Consider the following 19,745-nt stretch of genomic DNA (forward strand, 5'->3'; position numbering starts at 1 on the left):
TTTTACCCCTATTCAGCGGTCCCCGTAAGCGCGGTCCCCGATTGAGCGGTCTCAATACAGCGGTCCTCGTTTCAGCGGTACCCCGATTCAGCGGTCCCCATAAACGCAGTCCCCAATAGAGCGGTCTCAATAAGAAAATATTAATATGACAATGATAAGTAATTAGTTTTATTGTAGGATATTATTTTAACATATTCTTGTTTGAAAGTATACAGGTAATATCTAAGTATCTGGTATATACCCCAGTTAATAGGGAAAAAATAATCGATTTCACGTAAAAATGTTCTACAGGGTTTTCAAAGTTTTAAACAGTAGATGAGGGATAACTGATGATAATTCCGTGAAGACGTACAGCTGATTTTGCTTTTTTTTTAAACAATTGTAAAGAATGAAAAAAGCAGTTTTTTGACTATAAAACGTTTCTTGTATATTTTAGAGAAAAATGTTTCAAATAAATGTAGATCTTAAAAAGTTCTTTAATTTGGTGGTAAGCATATTGTAATATATGAACAATTGACCGAGATAATTGCAAAAAACCCTCATTTTTGCAGTAAATTATAAATATTAATAACTTTATTTTTTGCACAATGACGTAAAATTTAATGACTTTAAATTATGTCAATTAATGAGTTATTTAAGTGTGCTAAATTTCAACCAGATCGACCAAATAGTTTATAAGTTATTCAATTTGTTTATCCCAGAGAGCAATTGTTTATACAACTGTTCTTGCCCTACAGTGACTCTATGAGATATTTAGCAGATCGCAGTTTATTTGAGACTTTCATTTTAAGACGTATTAAAAAATTTTTAACATTTTATTGAAATTGTTATTAAAAAAACTATTTGAAAAAGACCTGACTTTTTAGCTTATATACAAGTAGAATAACTTAGATATTTTTTATGTTCCGTGCTTGCATGTAGGCTCAATGAAAGCTGATGAAAAAATGCATATAAAAAAAGAAAAAATAATTTTATATGTTCATTTTTTATTGTTAAAACTACTGTCCCCAAGAGGGTCCTGTTTTTACTCATTTTCCTGAACGATGCCTCTCAAACGGCATGCTGCAGAACCAAACGCCGCTGAAACGGGTCGGTGGAATCGAGAACCGCCGAAACGGGGACTGCTGAAATGGGTACCGCTGAACCGGGGCCTGCTGAAAAGGGTCGGTGGAATCGAGAACCGCTGAAACGGGGACTGTTAAAATGGGGTCTTACCATGATGGCATACTAGTATTCAGCGACCCCAAAAAGCCATGAGTAACCCGTTTTTATCAATTCAATGCCGAAAACCACTAGAAACTCCAGAATATGACGTGCCATAGGCACAATGTGATTAGTGGGTCGGATTTGATAGTGTATGCATGTTCAGCAACCCCAAAAACCTAAGAATAATTCATTTGATTTATCCATTTGATTCCTCAGAAACTCCAGAAGATAACCTGTTTTAGGCACTAGGTGCTCCTGTGTCTATGCTGATCACGTATTCGTGTTCAGCAACCCCAAAAACCTATAACTAAGCCGTTTGCATTGATGTAGTACCGAAGACCCACAAAACTCCAGGAGCCCCTTTTATTGACCTTGGAAACCAGGTGCTCCGGGAGTCGGTTCTGGTGGCATACTCTTGTTTAGCGACCCCAAAAAACCCTCCAGTAATTCATTGGCATCAACTAAATGCCGAAAACCATCGAAACTGTAGAAGATGACGTCCGTTGAAGGTCACGGTCAAAGTAAAGGTCGCCATTGGATAGCCAAGAAAAATCCAAAATGTCAGATAACCAGTAATTCAGGGACTTGGAATACCCACTAAATCTTATAATTTTCCGAGTTTGTGCCTCTATATTTTGAAAATCCTCCATACGATTGAGTTGTGCCCATGGGAACTTTTCATGACAATGCTTCAAAAAGTATTTTCATAAAGTATGAACTAAATCCACTGGGGCCTAATTTCCATAAGGTTTTTGCGGGGTACTTTCAAGAAAATGCCGCGATGTTTCATATTTAATTCATTTCTTCGGCTGCACTGAACTGAGGTGTCCCATCGGATTGCATCTTCTGTGCCATAGCCAGCGGTAAAGGGATTCAGCATCATCATCATCATCCTCCTCCAGCCCTTTGCGTCCACTGCTGGACATAGGCCTCCCTCATTTTTGTCCATTGTGCTGTATTTTGAGCACTTTGCATCCAATTTCTTGACATTTTCTCGAGGTCGTCAGTCCATCGAGCAGGTGGTTTTCCTCTAGTTCTAGGGATTATAGTTGAACAAAGGGATTGTAGTTTAACAAATGAATTAATTTTAAAGCATCGCAACGTTTTATTTCAATTTACACTGGTTAATAATTGCAAATCAGAGACCACAGTGCGGTGCAGTCGAACAAATGAATTAAATGTGAAACATCACGACGTTGTCCTGAAATTTACACTGGTTAATTGCAAATCAAGAATCTAACTTATTGCATTGAAAGTCCCTATGTTCCGAAAAAAGATTTTTAATACTGTATATTATATAAGCTATATATTTATCTACTACTCTCGATTAATGTAATTAAAGTTTATAAAAACAAGTGTAGCTCACCAGTAGTACGCGCCTAAATAATTGGTTGCATACTATTAGGAGGCGTGTAATATTGTTACAATTTGTTATAATTTTTATGAATAGAAAAGCGTGTTGAATGTAACAAGCCACTACTCCTGATATTTGTTAACTACAGAAAAGCACTCGACCCAATAAGTCATCAAAAAATGTTCAAAGGCCTTGTCGTAAATATGTGTGTGGTTACTGCCTTCTGGTCCCAATTAATTAAAACTCAGGTTTTCCGATAACATTATATTATTTAATTCGAAGTCGATGATTCACTACATAAGTTGTTTACAATATTAACTTGACCTATCCTATACGTGAATACCTTCCAACTACATCAATAATCATAATGATCTTTCTCGACCGAGTTAATGTTTATATACACATTTAAATAATAACAAAACATGACAATTCAATGTTACTTGCGGTTATTGAATCCAAGAACAGATACTACATGGATTAATGACTTTGAATGAGTTTTAAACATCTTTTGTACAGGGTGATATTATAATACCATAGCCTTAACAGAGTCCCGTATCGGTAATCGGTATATAGACATGATCAAATACATTTACCAAAATGCGACAGCAAGCGTGAAACTGGCAGATAAAAAGAACAACGCATTTACAATTAGACTTGGGCAAATATGCAAATTACATATTTTGCATATAATGCATAAAAAATGCAAAAATTTCCAATTTTGCATATTTTTCAACAAGTGTGCATAAAGTGCATATAATTTTAAATTTTGGTTGTAACTATACATATATTTTTATACAGTGCGTCCATAAAGTAACGCATAAATTCATTATTTTGTAAACCGGCGATATTAAGGAAAAATTCCGAAACAGGTCGATTTTTATTTTTAAATTCCGATTTTTTGGCATATATATCATACTAGTGACGTCATCCATCTGGGCATGATAACGTAATCGACGATTTTTTTAAATGAGAATAGGGGTCATGTGATAGCTCATTTGAAAGGGTATTCAATTATCTATTCACTGATATAAAAATTAACATATTTATTTATACAAGGTGTTCAAAATAACATTTTTTTAATTAAAATAATTGAGACAAAAAGAAGAATGTATGTAATTTATTTAATTCAAAATACGTTTTACTGTTGTCAGAAAACAGGAAAAAAATGTTTATTTGACAAATAAATATTGTTTTTCGCTTAAATTCAATATTAAAGCTGCCACCCACCTGTCTCTTGGCAGTTTGAACATTTCGTTTAAACGAAAATCAATGTTTATTTGTCAAATAATTTTTTTTTCTCTTTACTGACAGTAGTACAATGCATTGTGAATTAAAATAAATTACATATATTCTTCTTTTTGTCTCACTTATTTTAATTAAAAAAATGTTTTTTGAACACCCTGTATAAATAATTATGTTAATATTGAATGGGTTGCATATGTGAGTCCATATTAAATATAGTAATGAAACACAGACATACTCACAATCATTTAATTATACTTTGACGACCGGTTTCGATCTCTACAATATACAGATCATCTTCAGGTCGGCGTTACAAGTAGTTAAATGCTACAATAAGAGAAAACCTGTGTTAGAACAGTGTCTGATTGAAGAGATGTTAATAGAAAGCCAAATTTAAAAATTTTATAAAAATTTTTAGAAATAATATTTATAGAAATAATTATTTCTAAAAATTTTTATAAAATTTTTAAATTTGGCTTTCTATTAACATCTCTTCAATCAGACACTGTTCTAACACAGGTTTTCTCTTATTGTAGCATTTAACTACTTGTAACGCCGACCTGAAGATGATCTGTATATTGTAGAGATCGAAACCGGTCGTCAAAGTATAATTAAATGATTGTGAGTATGTCTGTGTTTCATTACTACACACACCGGCAAAATTAGCCGAACACGTTAAAAATGGGACATGTTTGATGTCTCGTATTTCATAAACCAGTGGTCCGATATGAGTGATTCTTTTAGTATGTTATAGCCTTATTATTTAAGAATATCGTTGTAATAATATTGTTGCTAGACAGGTAAATACCATTTTATACCGGGTGTACCGATCATACTGTGTTTTTTTCTTAAAGTTTGGAACACCCTGTGGAATATTCTAGCATATGTAAAATATTAGAATTAATACTCGATTGTAGACTTAGGCTTGCGTAACATTTTCCTTTTCGATTCATTTACTTATGTGAGATAATAAAAAAGTTATGTGCGTTAACATCTATCCATGTTTTTAATCAATAAATCCTCATAGTAGGGGAGGAAAGTATACTAAATTTGCAGTTACTCGAGCGTTATGGGAACCTATTGGATTGTGAAGAGTATGTGCTAAAATCAGAAAAAGGTTAAGTTAAGTTTTCCATAAAGTGGGGGACTTTTCATTTTTAATTTAATTTTCCATTTGAAATAATCATTTTTCTCCGATTATAGCGCTATCTATCCATAATTCGAAAAAATATGTCGAATAAAAGTTGCTTATTTTTACGTAAAGAATCCAAATCTGCAATAAAAATTGGGGGCTCCTATTTAATATTTTAAATTAAATCCCCCACCCCACCTCCGTGGGGGCTCGTGACACCCCACGGAGAGGGGTGGGGGGTAAATTAAAAATTATAAATACGAACCCTGCGATATTTTGCGAAATGAACATCAGATCGTAAAACTGCAAAATACACCTATTCAATATTTTTCAAAAATCTACCGAATGGCACCAAATACGACCCCCCACGGAGGTGTGGTGGGGGGTTACATTAAAATATTAAATAGGAGCCTCCAATTTTTATTGCAGATTTGGATCCTTGACGTAAAAATGAGCAACTTTTATTCGCAACATTTTTTCCTATTATGGATAAATAGCGCTATAATCGGAAAAAACGATTGGTCACAAGAACGCTCGAGTAATTGCAAATTTAGCATACTTTTCTCCCCTACTATGAGGATTTATTGATAAAAAACATGGCTAGTTGTTAAAGCACATAACTTTTTTATTTTCCAACATACGCAAATTAATCAAAAAAGAAAATGTTAAGAAAGCATAATTTTACAATCGAGTTTTAAATTTAATATTTTACATATGCTGGAATATTCCACAGGGTGTTCCGAACTTTAAGAAAAAAACACAGTATGCTTGTTACACCCGGTATAAAATGACATTTACCTGTCTAGCAACAATATTATTACACCGATATTCATAAATAACAAGGCTATAACATACTAAAAGAATCACTCAAATCGGACCACTAGTTTATGAAATACGAGACATCAAACATGTCCCATTTTTAACGTGTTCGGCTAATTTTGCCGGTGTGTGTATATTTAATTATGTTAATGTTTATATTATTGGATAGAGAATTGAATACCCTTTCAAATGAGCTGTCACATGACCCTTGTATCTATTTAAAAAAATCATCGATTACGTCATAACGCCCAGATGGATGACGTCACTAGTATGATATATATGCCAAAAAATCGTAATTTAAAAATAAAAATCGACCTGTTCCGGGATTTCTCCTTAAAGTTGCCGGTTTACGAAATAACGAATTTATGCGTTACTTTATGGACGCACTGTATTACTGTAACAACTAGCTTGGAAATCTCAATATTTAATTTTGTTTTATAATCTGTTGGTACCTATTCAAATTTTGGGTACCTGAATGTAGTAACTAACAGTGGCGGCTCGTACCACTTTAAGAAGGTAGTGCCACAACTCGGACAGCCGCCAAAATTTTTAGTGACGGATTCACGATATTGTCAAAAAAAGGTATACTGACAACAAAAACTAAAAAAAAATATGCGCGGATACTTTTATCTTATGTACATATCTTAAGTTTATTGACCTGAGGTGCCAAGCAATTGTCCAACATTGATCAAAACAGTTCCGTAAATTAATTAATAATAAAAACCTCTTAACCTACCACCAGCATTTACTGCTGATAGTGCTTGAAAATTGTTATTACGATTTAGTCTCTATTTACCAATTTATAAAAATAATACTATTTCATTATTCACACACATGCACAAATTTTTGTAATGTCACGTTTAAAGTTTGCGATATATGAAGTTCATTCTTCTATTTTTTGGTTGCAAAGTTTTCATTGACTTTGTAATTAAAATTATCAATACAATTTACAAAATGCTTTTCTGCAGATAGCATACCTAAAGCACTAGGTTTCGATGTAAACATCGAAAAACAGCGTTCTGCTTCAGATGTTGATATAGGAATGGTAACTAAAATACTTAAAAGTTTAATAGTTTCTTCAAATGTGCTTTTTGAACCTTCCCTCTACAATAAAACCGATAGCGAAACAGCCCCAGAGGTAGTACTTAATTCGTCTCGCTAATACAGTACCTACTTCTAATTCAGTTTTAAACCGAGTTTTGCTTAAAAATTAAAATTGTCTCCATGGTTCATTAAGAAATGATTCGGAGAACTGATGCTTATAAGCAGAAAACTTCTCCGACATAAATAAATTAGAAGCAACTAAATGTCCGGAGAAGGTAGACCTTTGAAAGATCTGGTACTTTGAATAATATGAACCTTTAAGTCGTTGTCTAATTCGGCGCTAAAATTGACCAGCTCCTTAAATATGCCTCTATTTTCTGAATTTTCTTTTTCGTCATGACCTCTTAAAGCTAACTCGAAAGCTCCACAACACCTTATAACATTTGTAGTTTTTTTTTTCTAGCGAAAAACCACCAAAAAAATTTTTAAAATACTAATCTTTATTGTCAATTAATAAATTAAACTTAAGAAATAATCAAAATATTATCAAAATACCCACGATCATGATGCACCAAAAGTTTAATTATAAATACAAAAACTTTTTAACAGAAAATATACATAATAAAAGCGACAAACCAGCACGTAAAGAAACTCAAAATAAATAGACCTGGCTTCATACCCTCGTGCCTGGCACAGAGATTCTAATGTTAAGGTATACTAATAGTCCAATATAGCTCTTTCTCTGTCACTTACATATAATGCTCGTAAAATCTTTCTCTCTTTACTCGTGCCAGTACTGACTTCGGCGCGAAGGAGATTCTCCTGTCGAATACTCTCCGCTGTCGGCAGGGATTGTATTGCGCCCATAGTTGCCATATTTTATATAATTTATGAAGATCAAAAGAAATACACACAAAAAAATTAATAAGAATTAAAAAGTTTTGAAGATAAAAAATATGTTTATGGATAGTTAGCAAGGTAGTGCCATGGCTCTATGGCACTACCTCACGGGCCGCCACTGGTAACTAATAAAAGAGCGGCTTATTATATGTACACAGTTTTGTCACGTTTTGGTTACAAAAGTTCCAAAATCAGCCAGTTTATATATCTAGGTAATTTTTTTTTATTTTGACGGCCCATTTCGCTTTTGTTGTAAAATAAGCCGTGAACACGTGTCTTCGTAATTGTGAATAATCATTGTGCTTTGAAAATGCCGCAAATAGACAGTTCAGTGTGGTGGTGTCATTCACAAAATCAAACTTTAGTTTTGTTCAGAAAACTATTACTTAATTGGAATCCTCCAAATAATTATCATTGTTAGATAGTATATTTTGAATAAAAAGAATATGAATCATTGTTTCAAAACGTTAAAAGTAATACTTACATAGGATAGGAAATTTTTCAAAAATTTAAAGCAACCATGGAAAAAAACAGTGGTTATTACCAGATTCTTTCTCAAGTGGTTCAAGTACTAGCTGGGACATTTTTCGAAGCACCTAATTTAGAACCAACTATTATCGTAAATTTGAACAATGCTCCAATTACATCAGTTAATATCGAAAGAAGTTTTTCTATCTAATCAAATAAAAGCCATAAGTATTTGTTAGAAAATTTTTAACAGCATTTGATAATTATTTATTGTTACCACAATTCGAAATAATATAAATTATTTATTTGTTAAAATACTTAAATACATAAATATTTAATTTATTAGCTTAGTTAGTAAAATATATACATGTTAATTAATACACCATGTGGAGATATTTTAAATATGTTTGTAAATAAAAAAATACTGTAAATATTTTTTTAATTACATGCATATCTTCTAGATAAACGTGCATATTTTTGGGTAAAATACTGCATATTTATGAGCATATTTCATACCTATTTGTATGCATATTTGCCTAAGTCTATTTACAATAAAACGGGGAGTGTAGTCCATTCTTTCACGGTTTTTGCTCTAAATTTTAAAGAACCGCTTGGATTGACATGAAATTTGGCATACATATAGCTTACATGTCAAAGAAAAAAAGTGATATTGTGCCGATGTGTGCTTTTGCCCTGGGGTGACTTTCACCCCTTCTTGAGGGTGAAAAAATATATGTCCAAAATAAGTCCGAAAATGGGTAAACTGACTAATTTTAAGTAACTTTTGTTCTATAGAGCTTTTTCGCCAAGTCTACACTTTTCGAGTTATTTGCAAGTGAATATGTTCATTTTTCAACAAAATAACCATATTTTTAAACGGTTTTTCGCAAATAACTCAAAAATTAAGTATTTTGTCGAAAAAAACGTTCCTAGCAAAAATATAGCCTATAAAAAAGTAAAAAAAATGGTGTACGCGTTAGGTCTCTGGATCTCGCAGGACCAGAGTTATAGCCAATGAAAAATAGATTCATATTCAGCAAATTTCAAAGAGAATATTTCGATGTGAAATATCCAAAAAATTAAGCACTTTTTGGGGAAAACCTATAATAACTTTTTTAAAGTGTTTAAAAAAACTTTATTTCTGTTTTTACAAAAAGTTTCTAGCATTAAATTTAAGCAAGTTACGCTCAAAATAAAGTTGGTTCCTTTTGCTTTTGCAAAAAAAATCTGGGAGACCACTCCCTAATTAGCAACTTAAATTAAATTAATCGTTACCGCTCCACAAATTATTTTTCTTATGTTGTGTTTATATGATCTGTAAGTTTCATCGATTCAATGTGCTTATTTTTGAAAAAATTTGGTTTCAAAATAAAACTTTTAAAGATTTACATTTTGAAAAATATGCTTTTTTTTCAAAATAACTTAAAAATTGTTAGAGATACCAAAAATCCCGAAAAACAAAAAAAGTTAGATTAGCTTTTCTGAATATCATGTATTTTTTTGTTTTTCTGTTGAACAAAAATTGATTAAGATTTGGTGTTTCTAAATTTGCATACATTCGTGATCAGTGACTCGTTTAACCCCTTTTAACTACAGCCCTTTCAATAATAAGGACTTTGAACCGATGAAACTTACAGATCATATATACAATATATACAGGAGTCAAGAAACTTATGAAGTCCTAACGATTAAGTTCATTTAAGATACTAATTAGGGGGTGATTTTCTCGATTTTTTTACCAAAACCAAAAGGGACTAACTTTATTTTGAGCGTAACTTGTTTAATTTTGATGCTAGAAATTTTTTTTATAAAACAAAAATGAAGCTTTTTTTAAACACTTTAAATAAGTTGTAATGAGTTTTCCCCGAAATGTGCTTCATTTTTGGTTATTTCACGTTAAAGTATTTCATTTGGAATTTGACGAATATGAACCTATTTTTATTAGCTATAACTCTGCTTCTACTAGGTGTAGAGACGTGATGTATACACCATTTTTTTAAATTTTTTACAGGCTATATTTTTGCTTAGAATATCTTTTCGACAAAATACTTACTATTTGAGTTATTTGCGAAAAACCGTCTAAAAGCGTGGTTATTTTGTTGAAAAAATTAACATATTTACTGCCAAATAATTCGAAAAGTATTGAATTAGTGAAAAAACTCTATAGAACAAAAGTTACTTAAAATTAACCAGTTTATCCGTTTCCGGACTTACTTTGGACGAATATATTTCACCCCCCAGAGGGGGTGAAAACCACCCACGGGGCAATAGCACATATCGGCACAATATCACTTTTTTTCTTTGACTTGTTAGCTATGTGTATGCCAAATTTCATGTCAATCCAAGCGGTTCTTTACAATTTAGAGGTTTTTCAATATTTTACCGTTAAAGAACGGACTAGTGCGTATTTCGCCAAAATTGTTCACAATATTTTTATAGCATATGTTTAAGAACTCAAATCTGAATGAAAAAGAAATCAATGTCATTTAGTCATTTGAGGTTCGCTGACGATATTGTTCTTTTTGCTGACAGCATCGGTGATGCAGTATCGCAACTGGAGAAACTGTGCCTAGCCTCCCACAAGTTAAATTAAAAATTAACCGTGGTTGTGTGGACAAAAAAACACAAATCATGACAAATCTTGTATTAAGCGAAAATATTTCAGTAAATGGCATGCCTATTGAAGAAACCACCTCTTATAAGTACTTATGACATGAGATACATATAGGAAAAGATAATAAAACGTGCGAACTAAGCCGCCGCATATGACTCACAAGGACTCACACTTGATTTTTAAAAAATCCACAAGGAAAAGAAAGGTTTTCCTGTAGTTGGCTGTATACCATCAATCACAAAATTGGAAAGAAATCCTTTTTAAAAGGTATAAAATTTTTTTTTATTAAAAATCCCTTAAAAGGGCTACATCACAACAAAACGTTTTCGATTTTTATAAAAAATCATCATCAGTGTTCGATAAACTGGATGCTAGCTGAGCCACAAAAGAAAATATCTGGGTAAAAACCCTTTACATAAAATATAGATGCCTTAAAAGTGCATACTTCAATAAAAAGGCCTGTGATGGTCACATAGCAAACAGGATAATGCCCTAAGGTAAAGTATACAGGTTTCCCAACACGTGGGATCCAAATTGAGTTGATCACATTTCAATTACCAATGTGGTTGCCATTAAGTCATTGAAATGTGATCAATTCAATTTGGATCCCACGTGTTGGGAAACCTGTATACTTTACCTTAGGGCATTATCCTGTTTGCCATGTGACCATCACAGGCCTTTTTATTGAAGTATGCACTTTTAAGGCATCTATATTTTATGTAAAGGGTTTTTACCCAGACATTTTCTTTTGTGGCTCAGCTAGCATCCAGTTTATCGAACACTGATGATGATTTTTTATAAAAATCGAAAACGTTTTGTTGTGATGTAGCCCTTTTAAGGGATTTTTAATAAAACAATTTTTATACCTTTTACAAAGGATTTCTTTCCAACTTGATTTTTAGTTAACTGTAATTACTAAGAGTTTTATTATTTAACTTTTTAATTTTTAGTTGGTGGTGGAGCTGAATATCGGTTTTGGACATCGGGAAATACATTATCCAGCACTCCACCGAGATGGATGTGGATGAGAACAGGCCGTCCAATAGGTTGGGCTAACTGGGGCAAAGGTTACGCTGGACCCGAAAGATGTCTCGAGGTTAAATACAACTACGCAAGCGGTCTAAAATGGTACGACACAAATCAAAATACGGGTCTTCACGCTCTATGCGAGGCTAAAATTACAAAAACTATTGCAGATATTATTCCTTTTTTTAAGTTTTGTAGATCGCCTCCCTACCCTAGAAATGATAACTCTAAACTCTAGAAATGATTAACGCATTTAAATAAGATGCAGTATAAATGGTTTAGTGTGGCTTTTTACTTATATAAGGGTATTGCTTATTGTGTGTATTATTAAGTAAATATAGTTCTTCAAAATTGTCTTATTGTTTGGTCATCATCCATTCCAATTTTTGTCTTATTTGGCCTGACCACTTGAAGGTATTTAGTAATAGCAAATTCTTAAATGGGTTACTGACTTACCCATCTATAAAACTTGGATTCGAACCTGACATTGGGAAGAATAAACAAAAGAGATAAATAAATTATAGAAATCGTAACGTTACAAAGAAAACTTTAAATTACACAATATTTATGTATATGCGAAGAAACAACCTATTTGGTTTTGGAGAATAATGAAAAAATAAAAATATGCAGAAATTACAATTATTTAGGAGTATTGTTGAACAAATAAGGAGCAGATGATGATGACATTACAAACAGAATAAATAAAGCCAGAAGAATAACTAAATCGTTAAATGGAATATTGTATTGGAACATTACCAAGTACCTCAGGAACAAGCGGGGTTTGTAAAAAGTAAACATATAAGGGAACAAATCCTGAACATGAGATAACTCATTAAAAAGTCTAGAGAATTTGAAGTACCTATGATTATATTATGCTTCGTTGACTACCAAAAGGCATTTGATTGAGTAACGACTAGATCATAAGTTCTCAAACCAATTCAAGACCGAGAGAGCTGTTAGACAAGGATGCGTGTTGTCACCTGACTTATTTATCATTTGTGGTTAACATGTCATGAGGATGGGTTTAGAAGGATGGGCCGGTGGAGTAACAGTAACTGGTAGGAAAATCTCCAATTTATGATTTGCTGATGACACTACACTTATAGCAGCAAATGAGCAAGAAATGTTTGATCTCCTGCGAGGATTTGAATACGAAAACAATAAAGTTGGTCTAAAAATCAATACAGCTAAGACAAAAATAATGTTGGTCGACAGATTCGACACTATTCAACTGACTAACATGTTACAAGAATACCACATAGTAAACGCCTTTGTCTATCTCGGGTCTAGTACAACTAAGGATGGTAACTGTGAAGCAGAAGTTCGGAGACGTATTGCTATGCCAAAAAATGCGATGACTCGCCAAACTAAAGTTTGAAAAGGTAGATCTATCTCTCAAAATATCAAGATGAGACTGGTGAATGCCCTTGTATTCCCAATATTTCTATACGGAGCAGAGACTTGGACTCTTCGCGTATGCGAGCGCCAAAAAAATGATGCCGTTGAGATGTGGTGCTCGAGAAGAATGCTGCGCATACCTTGGACAGCTCATAGGACAAACGTTTCCGTTCTAAACCAACTCAAGATTAAAAAAGGCTGTCCACAATATGTCTGCAACGAATACTGCAATTCTTTGGTCACGTGGTTCGCAGAGGTGACGACAGTTTGGAGAGATTAATTGTTTCTGGAAACGTTCCGGGGAGAAGATCAAGAGGACGATCACCAACTAGATGGTCCGACCAAATAAAGAACTCAGCTGGGAACTCATTCTGCGAAGCTCTTAGAGCAGCTGAAGATAGAGACCAATGGAGAAACATTGTTAGGAATATTGGAAGAAATCACGATCCTTAGTAATGGGGAAACGACAAGAGAGAGAGAGAGAGAGAGAGAGAGAGAGAAGTCAACGAAAAGTAACAATTTATAATACATTGATACATTGATTTATGGCACAATAATGTACAGTTCTAAAACGTGGATGATTAAAGAACATCAAAGGAGAAAACTAGAGGCTACGGCAATAGACGCACTAAGACCATCGAACAGAACATCAAAGTTGGAGAGGATTCGAAATGAAATAAGAGAGAAAATGAGTGTAACAAAAACAATTACTAACTGCATAGAACAGAAATAATTAACTTGGTACGGGCACGTTCAAAGGATGAACGAGAAAAAACTCCCTAAAAGGCAAAGGGATGGATACCAAAAGAAATACGAAAAAGAGGAAGACCGAGAAAATCTTGGATTGGTGGTATACGGAGGTCTATGAGTGAACGAGGATTATCTGATGAGGGAACAACCGAGGGAACTGGCGCATAAGGTCGCGTCATATTATCATGCACGTATCGTTTCCAGCATGTAGAGTAGTTTCCGAAAAACCTGATTTTACAAAAAGATGTCTGAGACGATACGTTTCAGACAGTGTGAATTGTTGATATGTAAAACCATCGAAGAAATCTTACAAACATTAAGAAATCTATTTAATCAGTGTCTACATAAAGGACAAATACCCGACGAATTGAACGAAAGTTTTACAATCCTGCTATTTAAGAAAGGCGACAGAAACGACATAAAAATTACAGACCCATCTCACTGCTGTCGCAAACGTATAAACTATTCATGAGGATTATCAACAACAGGCTAACACACAAATTGGACTCGTGTCAACCAGTAGGGCAGGCAGGATTCCGAAAGGGATATAGCAGCACTGACCACCTTTTAACAAATTAGGACACTAATAGAAAAAGATAACGAATATATTGTAGATCTGCACTTAGCGTTCGTTGACTACCAAAAAGCATTTGACAGCGTGGAAATGTGGGCAATAGACAACTGTAGAATAGATTCCAGATACAGAATGCTAATACATAATAACGTCCAATAACAATAATAAACCAGTAGCGTCTGTCTCAGAGTGAGCGGCTACAAACAGCGTCTGACCCAGAGTGGGCGGCTGAATAAGAACTCACCAACCCGCATGGCAAGCGTGGTGTTTTAACTGCCATTACCCCCCTCTTTTTATCATGGCGAATAATAAAACAAACGGAAATGGTCCCCAGGTGGGTAAGGAAATTTCTGAATCCCACACCTCAAAGGTCTGCCTCACGGATTCTGGGGGAGGCAATAATTCGCTCTTGATAGATAAAAACAAAAACCCACTAAGACGAACACAACAGAAACCAAGAAAATCTATCAATCTGTCAATAGGGACATACAATATTAAATCAATGTCCACGGATGAAAAAGTACATGAAGTGGAGGAAGAACTAAAAAATATAAAATGGGATATCATAGGCCTATCGGAAACTCGAAGGAAAGAAGAAAACCGAATACAGCTAAACTCCGGGAATCTACTGTATTATAAAGGAAATGAAAAGAATAGTAATTTTGGAGTAGGATTTATAATAAATAAAACCATAAGTAAGCATGTTCAAATAATCAAAGGTATATCAGGTCGTGTCGCCTATGTCATACTCAAAATAAGAAGAACAACAATTAAAATTATCCAGGTATATGCCCCCACGACAGCTTATGATGACGAAGATATCGAACTATTTTATGAAGATATTTCAAAGGCTATGGAAGAACATAAAAATCGTCTCACACTAGTAATAGGAGATTTCAATGCTAAACTGGGTAAGAAACTAAACAAAGAAGAAACTAAAATAGGAAATTTCGGATACGGCCAGAGAAATGATAGAGGTGCTACTTTGATGAACTACCTAGAAGAAAAGCGTCTATACGCAATGAACTCCTTCTACAAAAAAAAGTCCCAAAGAAAATGGACATGGATCAGCCCTAATGGGTCCACAAAAAATGAGATCGACTACATACTGTCCACGGAACGATATATCATTAAAGATGTAACAGTTCTTAACAAATTCACAACAGGTAGCGATCACAGGATGGTCAGAGCAAAAATTAATATCGACGGTAACTATGAGATGAAAAGAAAAATAATAAGAAACTCGGATATAGTAGATAGAAACAAACTAGGGCAATATAAAGAGAAATACAAAGACCTGTTAAAAGAACAATTCACCGAAAAATTAGACAGTGATGATAAAGATATAGACGAAATAAACAACATACTTACAGCAACGATGGTTACATCAGGAAAAGAAATAGCAAAAAAGGATGTTAAAAAGGACAACTATGTATCAGAAGAAACAAAGAAGCTTATGGATAAAAGAAGAAAGCTTGTCGAAGAAGGGGAAAGGAAATCTATAGAATATGTAGAAATCAATAAGACAATAAGCAAAATGATAAAAGAAACTAAGAGAAAAGAACAAGAAATAAAAATAGAAGAAGTAATACAGAACAACAAGAATATGAAATGCTTAAGACCGAAACTCGGCAGATTTGAAATAAACAAAATAAAAGACGTAAACGGAGTAGAAACAAACATTAAAGACGACATCATAAATATAATCCAACATTTCTACTCAGAGTTATATAAAACAAAAAAGGAACCATCAGAAGAAATAAAAACCCAACTTAAGTCGAAAATAAAAAATGTCAATTCAGAATTACAGCCAGAAATAAGCAAATCAGAAATAAAGAAGGCATTGAAAGATATGAAAAACAACAAATCGCCTGGAAAAGATGGAATAACTACAGAGATGCTGAAATATGGTGGAAAAGTGGTAATTGATACTCTATATTCCCTTTTTAACAAAATATTAAAAGAAAAAAGAATCCCAAACAACTGGAAGGAATCCGTAACCATTATCTTACACAAGAAAGGGGACAAAGCAGATATAAAAAACTACCGTCCTATAACACTCCTCAATGTAATGTATAAACTCCTAACAAAAATTTTAACCAACAGATTGACGACAAAATTCGACGGATACCAATCGAAAGAACAAGCTGGTTTTAGAAAGGGATTTAGCACAAGTGATCATTTATTAAGTATGAAAATCCTTATAGAACGAGCAAATGAATACAACATCCCTCTATATGTAGCGTTCATAGATTTCGAAAAGGCTTTTGACAGTGTCGAACATTGGGCAGTGAAAAGTTCTTTGATTAACAGCAGAATTGACCACAGATATACAGACCTAATAGCCAATATATATAAAGATGCCACAACAACAATTAAAGTATACGAAGGAACACAATCAATTCAAATAAATAGAGGCGTAAGACAGGGTGACACAATATCACCGAAACTTTTCAATCAGGTTCTGGAAGATATCTTTAAAAGATTAGAATGGGAAGAAAAAGGTATAAAAATTTGTGGACAACGCTTGAACCATCTAAGGTACGCCGATGACATCGTATTGATAACCGATAAAAAAGAAGAATTGTTTGAAATGATGAAAGAACTGGACATAGAAGCCGGAAAGATAGGCCTTAATATGAATTACAGCAAGACCAAAATCATAACAAATACAGATGAGGACATCACAATGAGGATCGGACAAGATGAAATAGAACAAGTTCACGATTATATATATCTGGGTCAAATTATAAAACTTAACAAGGAAAACCAAACAGCAGAGATCAAAAGACGAGTTAGACTGGCATGGGCGGCATTTGGAAAACTAAGCTACATCCTTAAAAACAAAAGATATCCACAACATCTTAAGACCAAGGTATACAATCAATGCGTACTCCCTGTTCTCACTTATGGTTCACAAACGTGGACGTTTACAAAAGCAAACATGGACAAGATCATAAAGACGCAAAGAGCAATGGAAAGGCAAATGTTGCACATAAAACTATTGGATAAAAAGAGAAACGAGTGGATAAGAGAGAAAACCAAAGTTAGGGATGTTAGACAAGAAGTTGCAAAGTTGAAATGGAGATTTGCCGGACACACTATAAGACAAAAGGAAGACCGATGGAACAAAATTCTCATAAATTGGAGACCGTGGCAATATAAACGAAGCAGAGGAAGACCACAAATGAGATGGGCAGATGATGTCAAGAAGCACGTTGGCTCTAGGTGGATAACTGTAGCGACAGACAGAGAAGAATGGAAAAGGATTGGGGAGGCCTATGTCCAAAGATGGACCGAAGAAGGCTAATGAGATAGAGAGAGATGAGAATACATAATATACATTTATAAGAAAACAACAATGACAGTACAATTGGAAGAAACCACAAAACCCATACCAATTAACAGACGAGTGCGACAAGGAGATGTTATTTCTCCTAAACTATTTACATTAGCACTGGAAGATGTTTTCAAAACAATGGAATGGCAAACATGGGAATAAACATAAATGGAAAGAAACTAAACCACCTAAGATATGCAGACGATGTAGTAGTCATAGCATCAAGTTTTGAAGAACTACAAACCATGCTAACCGAACTAGCAAATGAATCCGAACAAATAGGTCTAAAAATGAATTTTGCCAAAACAAAAACAATGCCAAACACACAAGATAATAGAAACGTAATACTAAACGACACCACAATAGAAGCGGTTAATGATTATATATATTTGGGACAGATGATAAAAATAAATAAAGAAAACCAAACAGCGGAGGTAAAAACAAGGGTCGGATTAGCCTGGGCAGGATCTGGAAAATTAAAATGGGTCCTAAAGAATAAAAAAATACAACAATACTTAAAAACAATAGTGTTTGACCAGTGCATACTCCCAATTCTCACATACGCAAGCCAAACATGGACCTTGACTAAGGCAAACATGGATAAAATAATGAAGACACAAAGAGCCATGGAGAGAGCACTGCTAGGAGTAAAATTGACAGACAAAAAGCAAAACAACTGGGTCAGAAATAGAACAAAAGTCAAAGACGCAGGCCAACATATAGCCAGGCTAAAATGGAGCTTCGCAGGTCATAACGCTAGACAAACAGACAATAGGTGGAATAGCACGATACAACAATAGAGACCATGGACAGGAAAGAGAGCAAGAGGACGACCCCAGATGAGATGGGGAGACGACATTAAAAAGATAGGAGGAACGCACTGGAAACAGAAAGTACTAAACAGAAGCGAATGGAGGAAACTGGGGGAAGCCTATGTTCAAAATTGGACAAAATTAAGGGCAAAAGAAGAAAGAAGAAAACCATCAAAATCAATATATTTAGGAAACTAAACGCTACGTGGTGGATTCGCTACCTGCATGATAATATGCTGCGACCTTTATGCATCGGACAACGTCGCAGGACGTTATAAACCGACAATATAACAAAGGTTCAATAAGAAGCTGTTCATGAAAACGAAACTATAATAGTGAGTGGCAAAATTATAGAATAAATCCATTTTCCAAGAATTGGCAATTTTTGAGACAAATCCCGAAATACGTTGATTTTTATTTTTAAATTAAGAGTATAAACAGTAGCGCGTCATCAATATTTTTGTGTTTCGAAACTTCTGCGAACTTTCAACAGTGAGGCAACAGTGCGTCGGTAATTCGACACTGACAGTGACATTTATACTATCAAAATATGTATTTATGGAACAGTTCGTGAAGTATGCTTTTTGCGAACGCACGCAATGTTTAGAAGCACGAGCGACAGCAGAGCGAGTGTTATACATCGCGTATAACACTCGCAAGTTCGCAAAAAGTACTTCACGCACAGTTTCATACAATATTTTCTCTACGATAAACAAACAAAAAAAAAACTGTAACTCTTCGTCACTGGAATTCATTTCTATTGTCAATGTGACACAACATCTAGACATGGGATAAAAAACTTTATTTGAAGAAAGTTTATTTTTTGTTCTTCTTAATGGCGGTACAGGCTCCTTTTTGCAATATTTTATTTGGTTATAGAGTAATTTCCACATACTAAGATATTTCTCAAATTGGGCTTTGTAGCGCCATTCTTTATTATATTACGGATATGTGTGCGAAATATCTCGACAAAATATTCAAAATTACAGCCGCAATCTTGGACCGCGTTTGTTGCTACCTGTTGATCGCTACTGTATGCTTTTAAGATTTTTGGGCATAATTATAT

General features: G+C 34.0%; 1 protein-coding gene across 1 annotated transcript in view; it reads left to right on the forward strand.

Annotated features, from left to right (window-relative positions):
• The window catches only part of LOC126892591 (uncharacterized), a 33,704-nt gene extending 21,545 nt beyond the window's left edge, over positions 1-12,159 (forward strand). The window contains exon 4 of the mRNA XM_050662156.1: positions 11,730-12,159. Within this exon, the coding sequence (XP_050518113.1) occupies positions 11,730-12,043 (314 nt within the window). The 3' untranslated portion in view covers positions 12,044-12,159. The remainder of the gene's footprint in view (positions 1-11,729) is intronic.
• The last annotated feature ends 7,586 nt before the right edge of the window (positions 12,160-19,745 follow it).

This window comes from Diabrotica virgifera, chromosome 9 (assembly GCF_917563875.1).
Source record: "Diabrotica virgifera virgifera chromosome 9, PGI_DIABVI_V3a".
NCBI lineage: Eukaryota > Metazoa > Arthropoda > Insecta > Coleoptera > Chrysomelidae > Diabrotica > Diabrotica virgifera.